Source organism: Microtus ochrogaster (assembly GCF_000317375.1).
Source record: "Microtus ochrogaster isolate Prairie Vole_2 chromosome 6 unlocalized genomic scaffold, MicOch1.0 chr6_random_2, whole genome shotgun sequence".
Taxonomy (NCBI): Eukaryota; Metazoa; Chordata; class Mammalia; order Rodentia; family Cricetidae; genus Microtus; species Microtus ochrogaster.
In genome coordinates this window covers 4904695-4919501 of record NW_004949095.1, presented here as the reverse complement: position 1 = coordinate 4919501, position 14807 = coordinate 4904695, and the positions used below count along the sequence as shown (strand labels likewise).

Sequence of the window (14807 nt, the reverse complement as noted above, 5' to 3'; positions counted from 1 at the left end):
AATTACATTTTCCAACTGACCAATATATTATATTGAAGAAATCAAATAAGACTTGCTGTATATGTCATTGTTGTCATTAATTTTTTATAATTTATATAGTGACTTTCTTAACAATACATCAAAGTTATTTCATACTCAAGAGAGAATAACTTGGAGTAGAACAAATGTAGTCTCTATATCATAAAAGTAGTTTGGTAGTAAGTTACCTAAAAGGGCCCTGGGGAGCCTAGGAACTTGTGAACATTTGAGATCCTGTACTCCAGAGAAAGTCATATCCGTTCACATGGAGACCAAACAGATAACTTCATTGAGCATTATTTGAATAGGTATTTTATGCAACATTAGAATGTATCAGTTAACATGGAGAAGTATCAAAAGCAATGTCTAGACTGAGGTGTAGCTAAGTGGTAGAGCACTAGCCTAGAGTGTATAAGGTCCTCGGTTTGATTCCCTGTAGAACATTTGTATGTACACACACACACACACACACACACACACACACACACACGCAATATCTCAGAAGTAATACTAAGTGGAATTGAACTGAAAATATATACTTACGATGTTATTTGTAAAATGTCTTAAAACACAAACTAAACAGTCTAGTTTTTGCAAGTAGGTACAACTACTTGTGAAAGATTTTAAAGGAATAAGCTAAAAGGATATATACCGAATACATGCTGATGGTTACTTAGGAGGAGTGGTAATGCCAAGTGGTAGACTTCTTTTCTCTAGTGTTTCATTTCTGCTCTTATTATATGACGCTTCATTATAAGTGAAATTAGGAGACGTACTGAATTTTAACAGATTGTTTAAAATTTAATTGCATTTATTATTATTGTATATTATTATAGTATATATTGTATATATTATTGTATATGTGTGTGTGATGTATGTGTGTGCACAAGCACATGTGTACTATGGCGTGTGTGTGTAGGTAAGAGGTGTGTAGCTTTCAAGAGTCAGTGCTCTCTACCCTTGAGTTCTAGGGATGAAACTGAGGTCTTCCAGCTTGTAGGACAAGCACTTCCACCCACTGACTCTTCTACCAGAATTCTAACAATTATTGACAAGGATTTGTAAATGTAGATATTTATCTTGTACTTTGCTACATTCTTGGAATCCCAAGTACTGACAAACTATTAACTTTTCAGATTGCTAATAATTAAAAAATAGCTCTCAAACATAATTAAAATAATAAAAGTAGCAGATTTTTAGTATCTTTATTGTGCTTATCTCATTGGTAAAGTGATTTTTTTATGAGAAAGGATGTTTCTGATAATTGTTAACAATTATTAGCAGTGAATTTTTTTTTCCCCACTAAATTAGCTGCCAACACTATGTGAGGAATGCTGGCTACAGTGTAGTACTAAGTGTTTCTGGTATATTGTAAGTGGTGAATACTCTTCTTGTTTTCTCTTGAAAGCAGGTGGTTTTTTTTTTAATTTATTTAACTTTATTTTATTTGCGTTGGTATGAAGGTGTCAGATCTCCCAGAACTGGAGTTAGAGACAGTTGTGAGCTGCCATGTGGGTGCTAGGAACTGAACCCAGATCCTCTTGGAAGAGCTGCCAGTGATTTTAACCACTGAGCCATCTCTCCAGCCCCCTTTGTTGGTTTATTTTTGAGAAGATCTTTGTAACTTTTGCTGGCCTGGAATTTTCTGTGTAGAGTAAGCGGGCCTCAGATTCCTGTTGTTCCTGCCTCAGCCTCCCAGGTGCCCACCAGCATGCTCGGGTTGAAAGCATTTTTAAATCGGTTTTGAGGGCAGTAGACTGATTCAGTGACTTTCTTTTCCTACTTTTAGGGCCTCTTAGAGACACCTAGTTTATAACATGAAACAGTTAAGGTTAAAGCATTATTTTGGATAGTGAGAAGTGTTTGTGTCTAAGAATTTAATAGTAGAATAGTGGTTACACTAATTGATTTGCTGATGTTCATCTATTAAGCGGGTAAATGTAAAGATATGGTAACATTGTGGGACAATATAAAAGATATTTTAGATTTAGAAAAGACTGAATTTGCCAGCATCTTTAACTACAGTTTTTTAAGCTAAGAGATCATCTTACATTGTTTTAGAATGATGGTGTTATTTTTAATATTTTCCTCCCTCACTAATTTGAGTGTTTTAGTATTGTTGTCTAGAAGTACATTATACCTGTGACATATAATGATTTGACTCTTTTTTATATGCTTCTTTGAACTTGTCTCGTTCAAATTTCAATTTCTTTTCCTAACTCTTTAAATATTAGGCAGAAATAAAACGTCTTCAAGAAGCCAATAAAGCAGCTCGGAAGGAAAGACAACTGATTCTTAAGCAGCAGGAAGAGATAGAAAGGATCCGGCAGACCACCATAAAACTTCAGGAGAAGTTGAAGTCTGCAGGGGAGAATAAATTGGTAATTTAAGTTAATTTTTTATTAATTTATTTTCTGCCTATATTGCTTGCTAATCTTAGCTCACTTTGTATTCTGAAATGATCGGAATGTTTGTTCAGTATGGTGTAATAATAACTAGGCTAAAGTCCTGTGTGTCTGCCATTGTATACAGTGGGAGAACACCTTCACGTGGCATGTGCTTGTTTTGGAAAGAACACATGATTCTCTCATTACCTTTAAGTTCTTTCCTCTTATGAACTAAAGTGGGACAGAATCTTTGGATTTGCTGATCCTTCTGTCATTTCTTCTCAGAGTTGAATAGAGTCTGTTGCTCATTGTATGGTACTCATATCCAGATTTAATTTATTTACTTATTATGTATACAATATTCTGTCTGTGTGTATGCCTGCAGGCCAGAAGAGGGCACCAGACCTTATTATAGATGGTTGTGAGCCACCATGTGGTTGCTGGGAATTGAACTCAGGAACTTTGGAAGAGCAGGCAATGCTCTTAACCACTGAGCCATCTCTCCAGCCCCCCAGATTTAATTTTATATTGATATAGGATTCAAAGATATTAAGGCAAGAGCGAAATTTGGATTTGTTCTAAGATACTGTGAAGTATCAGTACTGTGTTGGAAAACTCAGGATATTATAACTGTAAAATTTTAAATCCAGGATAATTCTCAATTTTGATTTTTGTAATATTCTTAAGTTAACAGAAAAATTAAGCACATTATAATTTATTTTTCTGAGTTGCATGACAATAAGTAGCCAACAAATTAAAATTGATATATTATTACTATTTAACTTAAAGTCTTTTCAGTTTCTCCATTGTCAAAAGGGTGTTTATTTTTATAAGAAATAACTAGGGCAGAAAACTACTAGCTTTCAGTTTTTGTGTCTGGTTTTTTTTTTTCCTCCTTCATTCTAGAATAGTTCCTTGACTTTGCTATATGAGAGGAATAGTTGCCAGTCATTTTGTAGAACATCCCCTAACTGGGATTTGTGTAGTGTTCCCTTGACATTAGGTTCAGGTCATTTATCTGTGATAGGAGTATCATGTAAGTGATGCTTTATTTTTGTTGCCATCAATAGTTTGACCTTGATTTTGATTGATTCCATTATTGATAATTGTACCTCAGTTACTTGATTAATATGATATATACTAGACTTTATTGTCTTAATGCATTAGTTACTTTTCTATTGCTATGACAAAATAATACCACCACAGAAACTTATAAAAGGAAGCATTCAGTTGGGTTGTCAGTATCAGAAGGCTAAGAATCCATCATGGCATTGCATCATGGCAGCAAGTAGCAGGCATGTTGGCTGGAGCAGCTGAGAGCCAACATTTCGATCCACAAACAGGACACAGAGAGCACACTGAGAATGGCACAACTCTTTTGAAACCTTAAAGACTGCCTGCTTTGACACACTTCCTCCAGTAAGGCCACACCTCCTAATCCTTTGCAAACAGTGCCACCAACTGGAAACTTAAGTATTCAAATAGGAGCCTATGGGAGCCATTTCACTCCAGCCACCACGCCTACTCATTTCCTCTTTCCCTAACTATTCTTTCCCTTTGGACTGTGACGCCTTAGACAGAAAATTCTCTGTGGGAAGGCCATTATTACCGCTCACCATGTTTATGCTCATGACTTGGTGCTGACCACTTACTTCTGCATGAATTTTCTAGTTGCCCCCTTTACTCTGATTGTCCACATAGACCACACTCCTGTATTGGATGTTTGCTCGCCCTGCTCTCCCTTTCCTCTCACTTGATGGAAGCGTGATGCTCTTCCTAATGACTGTAGTATTCATTTGTTCAGGATGGGGAAGGAAAGGAGAAGGGATCTGTACCCATCTTCTTCTGGATCAATGAGTCTAAATTACTATTTGTAGCTTCACTATATTGTGTGCAAATTTTTGTTTATTTTTGTTTTTGTTTTGGTATTTTTTTTTCAAGACAAGATCTTGCTTTATAGCCCCAAGTGGCTAGCCTGCAACTTGCTCTGTAGCTCAAGTTAGCCATGAAAGGCTGGCAGTCAAGCATCAGCCTCCTGAGTGCTGAGAGTGTAGGCACGCACCGCCATACCTGGCTTCAAGTTTTCCTTTTTGTTCCTCAGAAGTAATGTGCTGGTTAAGCCAGTAATTCCTCCATGTTTTCCCAGAAAACTATTTTAAACTCTGTGAACATACTGTTTCCCACAAGAAATTTAAAAAATGTATTTTCCTGGTTTATATCATTTGTTCATTCTTTGTGTATATGCATGTTTTATATAGTTATAGTGTCTGTTGTATTCCCTTTTTTAAATTCTTATTTTAAAGCCATGTTAGGAATTAAACCTTGGGCCTCATACTTGCTAAGCAAGCATTCTCCCACTGCACTACACCATTGCTCATGGTGTTCATTTAAAGTGTTTCAACTTTTAAAAATCAAAGAGGACATTTGGGTGCTTGAGTATAGTGGCAGAAAATTTCCAAGTTCTTAAAAAGGAAAGAAAAGAAAACCATTATGTTTCTTTTTCTCTCCCTCTTTCTTTCTGCAGTAAAACATGTATAACATAAAATTTGCACCTTTTTTGAGGCAGTCTCACTGTGTATAGCAGGCTGGCCATAAATTCACATGGGTAAGCCAAGCTGGTGTCAAATTCCTGATCCTTCTGCATCTGCCTCCTAAGTGCAGGGATTATAGCTGTATACCACCACATCTGGCAATTTTACTATTCTGTTTTTAATTATGTGATCTATTTCTGTTTTATAAGTAGTTAATACCTTTATTTCAGTTATTATAGATTAAGCGTAATTGATTGTGTTTAAGATTTCCTTGAGATCTTTGAAAGCCAGTGGCATTTGCTCTGTGTTGTTTGCAGGGCTCTCATAGTGATGATGATACAAAGGATAATAAGGCAGCTAGTCCTGGTCCGACTGGTTTGGAGACCCGCAGTCCTTCCCCAATATCTATTTCCAGCAGTGAAACCAGCAGCATAATGCAGAAACTGAAGAACATGAGAAGCCGCATGGATGAAAAGTAATTCATTTTTGTGTGCCTCCTATTTAATCTAATCACATTGAAAGTATCAGTGGGTAATATTTATTATACTTACTTCATCAGACTAGATGGAGAGAATAAAATATTTTAGCAGAATTAATTGATTACCTAATAGTCAATTAACTATGCATCTTATTTATAGAACAATTTTCTCATTTTAATACAGATTTTTATTTAAAAGAAAAAAAGTAGTAGTCATATATATATTCATGATAATATTTTCTCCTTTCTTTTAGTAAAAGAAAGGTTAAATGTACTTACTTGGGAAAGAGTGTTATATCCAGATATCTCATTGTTGTCTCAGTGACACCTCTCAGACTAAGAAGTACAATTTTAGTCTTGTGAGCAGGTATGAGTTCTTAGCTGAAACCAGAGGCTAGGATTCTCTTGGGTCAATGCCTTGTCTTTGTTTGTTTGAGACAAACTCTATAGCACAGGCTGACCTAGAACTCACTTATAGCTTTGGCCTGAAACTTGTGGAAATCCTTCTTAGTCTCCAGAGTGCTAGGATTACAGATGTGAGCCACCATGCCAGTGTTTTGATATTTTTACATTCTTCTAAAACGTATGTGTGTGTCACTGAACTGTGAGTTCCCTGTTTCAGCGAGATGGGCTGGCCAGCAGGCCCTGAGGAGTCCCCTGTCTCCATTCTATTCTCCCAGCACTGGGGTGCTAATGCATACCACCATTCTTGATTTTTATGTAGTGCTGAGAACCAAACCCAGGTCCTCATGCCCGTGCAACAAACACTTTACTCTGCCATCTTCCCAGCTCCTAAAACATGTTTTTCTTTCTTTTATTTTAAGACAGTGTTTCCCATATAGGCCTGGCTGGTGTGGAGCTTGCTGTGTAGACCAGGCTGGCTGCAAACTCAAAAGAGATCCACCTTCCTCTGCCTCCCAAGTGCTAGGATTAAAAGTGTGTGGCACCATACCCACCTCCCTAAAAGATATTTTTAAAATCTGTGTGTGTGCATATGTGTGTGTGTGTGTGTTAGTAAAATTACACATGTGCCATCATGCATGTGTAGGACTCAACAATCACCTTTCCATCTTGTTTGAGATAAGTCTCTTGTTTATCACTGCATATGCAAGGGTAGGTGCCCCAGAAGTTTCCTTCATTTCTCCTGTCCCCACTTCACATCTTCCTGTGGGCATGCTGGGGCTATAGACACTTGTGATACCAAATCCAGATTTTTACATGGATTCTAAGCATTTAAACTCAGGTCCTTATGTTTGTATCACAAGAGTGTTGTCCACTGAGCAACCTGGCCTGCCCTATAACATTTTAAAGGTTTTAGAACACTTTTTAGTGTGTTTGTTGGGAGGATGATGTCAGTGAGCAATGGCATGTGTGTGGCAGTCAGAGGACAGTCTGTAGGAGTGAGTTCTCTTCTTCTACCCATCTGAGATATCAAACTGAGGTCTTCAGGCTTGGCAACAAGTACCGTTTCCCAATGAGCCGTCTCATGGGCCTTCCCCACCCCCTGCTCTTTTGTAAAGTTCAAAGAATTTTTTTTAAAGATTTATTTATTTATTATGTATACAGTATTGTCAGTATTCTGTTTGCATGTGTGCCTGCAGGCCAGAAGAGGGCACCAGATCTCATTACAGATGGTTGTGAGCCACCATGTGGTTCCTAGGAATTGAACTCAGGACCTTTGGAAGAGCAGGCAGTGCTCTTAACCACTGAGCCATTTCTCCAGCCCCCGAGTTCAAAGAATTTTATTAGAATTAAAAACAAAACAAAAAAGCCTCCAGAACAGGCAAGATGTAAATCCCAACAGCTGCCAGCACTTGAAGCTGGCATGGAAGCCAGACATGGCTGAGAATCAGCCACAGGCAGTAAAGGAGCTTTAGAGGAAGAGTAAGGAAGCCCTAAATGCTAAGAGAAACCCAAAGTGTTAAGCCTGCTTAGAAAACAGATCCAAGAACAAAAGAAGTTACACTCTTCTGAATGATTCTTGGAAGGGGCAGTCTTATGAAGCTGCTGCACCCCCAGACAGATCTTCCAATGCAGCTTAACTTGACCTGGAGCTTACTGTGTACACAGGCTGGGCATTAGTCCTGATCCTCCTGCCCAGCATCATGGGTGCTGAATGTGATAACAAGTATACCCCACCACAGTCAGCTCTAAGAATTCCTCTTTAAAGAAAATTCCTATTTAGATGTAGTTCAGTTTATATGCTCACATAAGCTCTGAGCATATAAAGTATATTTATTGATTGTTACTCTTTCAATGTTATTTTGATTAAATATAGTTATAAAATAGTTTCTTGCCCAGTAAGTGTCTATCCCATATCTACCTTTCTTGAAACATACTAAGTATGGGTAGGAAAATAGATTTTTGATGAGTGGCATTTTAAGTTAATACTTTGAACTAAGGAAGGATTTCACTTGTCATTTTGATGTATATGACATACATCTATCCTCTAGTTAAGTAAGCAGTAGTAAAACAATTCTAGTGGAACCCTTGCATCCCATATTACAAGAAAGCCAGTTCATAATTTTGGACTATTTAAACTGAGTATGAAAATGTTTAAAGAATGTGATGTCGGTGGCACATACCTGATCCCTGCATTAGGGAGGCTAAAGCAACAAAATAGTTGAAGGTCAGTCTGGGCACACAGTAGGATCAAGGTCAGTCTGGGCGCACAATAAAATCCAGGCCAGCCTGGTTTATACTAAAATGTCTTCAAATAAATAGATAAACAAATAAATACAAGTTTCTTTTAGAAGCAAAGTTAGAGCTTATTAAAAAGCATGGGTAAGAGAATAGAAGAGACAGACGAAAAAAGGTCGATTTGTGGCTTAAGTTGTATGTAACCAAGATAAGGATGGATAGCACCCTATTGAAAGAAACATATTCACATGTGTGTAAATTCAAGAGTTTCAACTATATAGATGATTTTGGTGGCTTATATTAAATTGTTCAAAAGGTTAAGTAAGAATATATTTTTTTTTATAGTTAAAATCAAATTTATTGAAAGAATGTGCTCATGGATTCTTTTTTTCAGCTTTTGGGATAATAGAAAGTGAGAACTGAGAGAGATTTTAATTAACAATACAAATTATAATTCATAAAATCATGCATTTTGAAGGCTAGAAGAGGCAGAATTTTTTTTTAATTGAGAAAAAAAAATTTCCGCCTCCTCCCAGCCTCCCACTCCTCCCGCCCTCCCCCCACTCCTCTCCCCCTCCCTCTCAAGTCTGAAGAGCAGTCAGGGTTCCCTGCCCTGTGGAAAGTCCAAAGTCCTCCCCCCTCCATCCTGGTCTAGGAAGGTGAACATCCAAACTGGCTAGGCCCCCACAAAGCCAGAACAAGAAGTAGGATCAAAACCCAGTGCCATTGTCCTTGGCTTCTCAGCAACCCTCATTGTCCGCCATATTCAGAGAGTCCGGGTTTATCCCCTGCTTTTTCAGTCCCAATCCAGCTGGCCTTGGTGAGCTCCCAATAGGTCAGCCCCACTGTCTCCGTGGGTGGGTGCACCCCTCTTGGTCCTGACTTCCTTGCTCATCTTCTCCCTCCTTCTGTTCCTCATTGGGACTTTGGGATCTCAGTCCAGTGTTCCAGTGTGGGTCTCTGTCTCTATCTCCATCCATCACCAGATGAAGGTTCTATGGTGATATGCAAAATATTCATCAGTATGGCTATAGGATAGGATCATTTCAAGTTCCCTCTCCTCAGCTGCCCCAGGAACTAACTGGGGACCTCGCCTTGGGCACCTGGAAGCCCCTCTAGGTCCAAGTCTCTTGCCAACCCTACGATGGCTCCCTTAATTAAGATATGTGCTTCCCTGCTCCCCTATCCAACCTTCCTGTATCCCAATCATCCCGTTGCCCAAGTCCTCCCCATCCTACCCTTCTCACTTAGAAAAACATATAGCTATCCTCCTGGGTAGGGGAAGTAGACAAGATTGCCAGGCAAAAAACCGGGATCTTAAGGATGGGGTGGGAGGGGGGTAAGGGGAGAAGTAAGAATATTTTTATATTTTAGTTTTGTTTTGGAAATAGGGTCTTACTGTGTAGCTTTGGCTGTCCTTGAACTCACTCTGTAGCAGAGACTAGGTTGACCTCCAACTCACAGAAATCTACCTGCCTCTGCCTCCCAAGTGCTGGCATTAAAGGCATGTACTACCATCCCTGACTTGGTACATTTAATTTTTATTTCAAAGATTTTTCTTTGGTAAATGAATTGAGATGGTTATTTATGAGACGTTAAGATGTTCATGAACTACTAAAATAAAAACATAAGTCAAAAAAGATAGAAATTTTTATGTAAAATATGTCACAAGAGGTATAGATGTAAACATATAAACATTATATAAACAAATGTAAAAATATAAACCTACTTCATAACCTTGTTGGTGAAATTTATCTCAATTTTTAGTAGGAATAAGGGATTTCTTTTCATTCCTATGTCTCTTAATTTTCCCTGCTTAAAACAAAATTTTACAATTAAAGCTAAAGTAAAGGGATAGGTAATGACTCTGCAGGTCATAGTGCTTGTTATGTAAGCATGAGGACCTGAGTTCAAATCCCTAGAACCCACATAAAAATGTCGTTCACATACCTGTAACCCTAGTGCTGTGAGAAGCAGACAGGAGAACTGCTGGGGCCTGCTGGTTGATAACCTAGTTTAGAGTCATTGAGAGACTCTCTCTCAAGGATATATGGCAGAGAGTGATAGAGACGCCTCTGCACACACTGCCAACCTACACAGACAAAGGCAGTGTAAACTGAGTATTTGAATGCTACATATATGTGAATATCTCTTGATTATCATGAAATAACTTGATAAGAATTTATTCGGCTGGGTATGGTTTTGCATGCATTTTATCCACCACTTGGGAGATGCTGCCAAAAGATTAAAAGTTCATAACCAGTGTGGGCTACTGAAGACTCTGTCTCAAATATAGGCAGAGAGTATATAACTCAGTGGTAGAATGTAGAAGGCCCCATGTTTGATTCCCTAACACTGGGGAGAATTTTTCAAAGAATTTTTTATGCTTCCTGAAAGATACTTTTCTCATCACAGTGACAAAATACCCGGTAGAGATAACGTAAGGGAAGAAAGGCTTGTTTGGGTTCATGGCATCAGAAATTTTAGTTCATTATCATAGGCAAAATATGTGACCTTGTCTGGGGTGGCTGGAACATGAGGCAGCTGTTTACACAGTGGCAGAAAGGAAGAAGTGGTGAGCCAGAGGCAGGTATAACCTTCAAAGGTTGTGACCATCTTCTTCCAGGTAGACTCTATAGCCTTCAAAAGAGCATTGAAAACACAAGCGTATGGATACTGCACATTCAAACCACAACAATTCCTTTAATAATAAAGATTTATTATTATTCCATGTTCCTGCATGGAAACATGCTGTGTTGTTCAGGGAATCATTTGATTTCAAAGTTGAAATAATTTTGTATTGCTTTCCTAGTTTTCATTCTTTTGCTATGATAAATTCCATGACCAAAGCAACTCTTACAGGAAAGTGTTTATCTCATCTTGCAGCTTATAGTCTATCGTAAAGGAAAGTCGGTGCAGGGATTTCAGGCAGGAACAGATGAAGCAGTGACCATGAGGGAACACTGCTTGTTCTCCATGGCTTCCTCACCTTGTTTTTTATATAACCCGGGAACACCTGCCTGGTGGTGTCACTGCTCATAATGGGCTGTGCTCTTCCACTTCAGTCACCCATCAAGACAATGAATGTCCCATGGATTTGCCCATCAGTCTGACGGAGGCATCTGCTTAGTTGAGGCTTTCTCTTCTCAGACATTAGTGTATCAAGTCAGCAGACACTGCCCAGCACACTCACCCTTCTCCCATTCTGTCTTCTTCCAAATGCCTTTGACTGGTGCATGCTGGGAGGAAGACGGTTTCAGGTGCAAGTTCTTCATTGATGCTGCACTCTGTCAGTGAGAGCTCTGTTGACAGTCTCTAAACACAATAAACATCTGGAGAATAAGTGCTAGTTTGTGTATGAGCTTAGTCTGTGTCTACTCTGGTAAATTTAGGTTAGATTAACAGTTTAAAGCCCTAGTAACAAACTTAAGATTAGACTTGCTAACTGTCAGCCTTTTGAATTGATTTTTATGACATTTTTCTGAAGTGATGATAATACTTTGGGCTACAATGAAAGAGTTTTGTCTTTAATGTTTCACTGATAGTAATGCCCTTGGTAAAATTTATAATTCTAATAAATGACTTTTCTTGACCCTTTTTTTCTTAAAAAAAAAAAAAGCTAATTATGTAACCCAAGCTGGCCTTAAATTCAGAGCAATGCATTTTCATCATTCCCATATAATTACCTGTTTCACATCCTGAAGGATTATTAACTCTAATGTGAAGTACTCTGTCTTATTATCCCAAGGTTTTTCCAGGTTGTAAAAGTCACTTTTAGTTATATATTTATATTAAATAAGGAAATATATTTCTGGAGAGATGTTTCAATATAATGTCTTACATTCTTTGTAAACTGTTCATTTTATGTTAGTCATTTCTCTTGTTCTTCATTTTTAACAGAGATTTTGAATATGTTTGATCTTTATAATTGACAAATATCAGTTCTTGTTCTGATAGTGAAAAATTGTTTTCTCTAAAGGTTGGACAAAAATATTTTTACCTATACATTTTTAAAAAGCTTGTTTTATGTGTTCCAATACTATTTTAATTTTTATGCTAGGTCTTACATTCAGTTATCAGATTTACATTTAAAAGGGTGGGTGATATTTGAACATTATGGTTAAATTTTTAACCTTAACCAAAATGCATTTCATTTTGCATAATGTTTTTTAATTAGCATCAAAGTTTGTTGTAAATTCATAAAGAATGGCAAGGGATGTTGCAGTGTCTCTCTGACATTTATAGGAATGTTTATCCTTAAAGTTCTGTGTAGAAAATCAAGGCAATCCAGATATAAGAGCACTGTATGTGTATGCGTAGATGAGTAGGGTGAGGAAATGCTGTCTGTGGAGAACAAATGTTAAGACAGTCTTCAGGGGGCTGGAGAGACAGCTCAGAGGGTAAGAGCACTGGCTGCTCCTCCAGAGGTCCTGAGTTCAATTGCTAGCAACCACATGATGGCTCACAACCATCTATAATGAGAATTGATTCCCTCTTCTGACCTGCAGGCAGAATACCATATACATAATAAATCTTTTGGAGAAAAAAAAAAGACAGTCTTTTGTCTAAGGCATGTATGAACAAGGTGTATCTGCCTTCAAAAAAGAATCCATGGCTGGATCTACACCTAGATTTTCTCACTTCCGGGACATACTGATATTAATCCTTGCCCTTCCAAGGCAATAATGAAATGTTGCCTTTTCTGCAAGTCACTGTTGTGTGCATGTGAACAGGAGCATGCTCTGTCAAAGAGGATTAGCCTTTTCAACCATTACTGGACTCATTTGTCCTGTATCTATGTGTGTGATCTGTTTACTACTACAAAAGAAGAAACGCGAGTTTCCTCTGCATGGAAGACTTTTAACATATGGAATCTTCTTATCTTTAGCCTTAGGATTGAACTGTTCATAACATTCTTTGCTGACAGCATTTATTAAGACTACCTCACTTTATTCCTAATTGGGCATCCAGATATTTCAAAGAATGGGTATTGATTTTCTATATTATTATTTAAGTAGCCCTGTGTTAGACCTAAAGCAAGATATGTCCAGTATATTGTTAGTAGTTTGTGTTGTCAGAGTTAAGATATTATTCTGTAAATTGGATTACTGAATTTTATTTTCATTTTCAAGCTAGATCATAATGGTAAGGTTAAATAAGACAAACACAGTACTTTAGCTTAAAGTACACAATAAGGTACAGGTAAAAAAAGTCAGTTGCTTGCCAGGCAGTGGTGGCACATCCCTTTAATCCCAGCACTTGGGAGGCAGAGGCAGGTGGATCTCAAGTGAGTTCAAGGCCAACCTGGTCTACCAAACAAGTTCCAAGACAGGACTGTTACACAGAGAAATCCTGTCTCGATGGCTAAGCAATGTTTAAGAAGACACATTTACTCGGAATTCATTGATAAGATCTATAAATACATGTGTTTGTGTGTGACACACAAAAGGATTTGCTTTTCTGAGTAGCATATAATATTCAGAATGACTTCATTAGACTCTTTTGCTTTCCCTTTCTCATTCTTCCTGCCTCTTGATCTCTTGATTTTAAAATCTTCCTCCTTATTTTGTAGACACTGCTCTCCTGTTCACTACTTCTTCTCTGTCTTTACGTCTCACCACTGGGCCTCTCTCAGTGTCTGTTTTCCCAACCTTCATCCCAAATTCCAGCTGTATATCTACAACCAGTTGGTCAGGTAACTTTGCACCTTTTTCAGTGCACTCTTCGATAGAGCATGCTCTGTTCTTTTTGTTTGTTTTGTTTGCTTTTTCTTTTTGTTTGTTTAATAGAAGGCTGGAGGCCTGGTCCGATGTCATATGGACTTTATTCTACTATTTCTACACAAATGACATGATGATTATTTGAGGAGGAGGCACAGTTCCACTTGGCCTTTTATTGCTTGTTGGATGTGTGAATTCCTTGGTTAGCTGTCATTGCAGATCTAATGTCAGTAATAAAAGCAGCCCATTCACTAGGCGCAGCATCTGTTTGTGGACAATTAATTAGTAGCCTCCCAACTGACCAGAGTGGTTTACCTAAATCAATAATTTCTCCAAATCCTTTAGGCCCAAAATAAGGTCTAATGTCAAAAACCAGGTTAAATTGAGACTCAAGGGAGTTAATGCACCTTCTTACTTAGTGAGTCAATAGTTGATATGCGTGTCGCGTCCAAATGGTGCTCACTATTGCATACACAAAAGATCTGTCTCTGGACATTGCATTTCAAAATATAAATCAAAAGGAGACATAACCATTTTTGTTTGCTTGCTTGCTTTCATATTTGGGAAACTTGGGGTTTGTTTTTATAGTTCCTTTTGGTTTTTATTGTTGTGAGTTTTGTGTGTTTTCTAATCTGAGCTTTTAGAATACTATTTTGTGAAAAAGAACCCCCTATGAAAACGAGTATGTAAGTCACTTAATAACAGTACCAGTCAAGTTTGTTGAAATCTGCATTAGATTTTTTTTTCTGAATTTACACTAGTTTTCCTTCACTACCCTGACATCCTCTTATAAGGAAACACTAATCTTATATTTAAAAACAGTAAGTTGGCTCATCGTACTTTTGTCGTTTCAAACTTTTCTCAGGGAGAGAGGGGTGTGAATGCCCTGCTTCTGCACAGCTTATTGGTGAGGCATGAATGACTTTTAAAGTGACCTGGCCTCTGTGTAGTTTTCTAACTGTTCTTCATGGTGTGACTATAGGTTTCTGTGTAGTTTTCTAACTGTTCTTCATGGTGTGACTATAGGTTTCTG

The 14807-nt window shown here is 37.9% G+C and overlaps 1 protein-coding gene across 1 annotated transcript in view; it reads left to right on the top strand.

The window, feature by feature from the left end:
* The window catches only part of Cep350 (centrosomal protein 350), a 147974-nt gene that overhangs the window by 88728 nt on the left and 44439 nt on the right, over positions 1-14807 (top strand). The window contains exons 25-26 of the mRNA XM_013352491.2: positions 2253-2399; positions 5254-5411. Coding sequence (XP_013207945.1) covers positions 2253-2399; positions 5254-5411 — 305 coding nt within the window. The remainder of the gene's footprint in view (positions 1-2252; positions 2400-5253; positions 5412-14807) is intronic.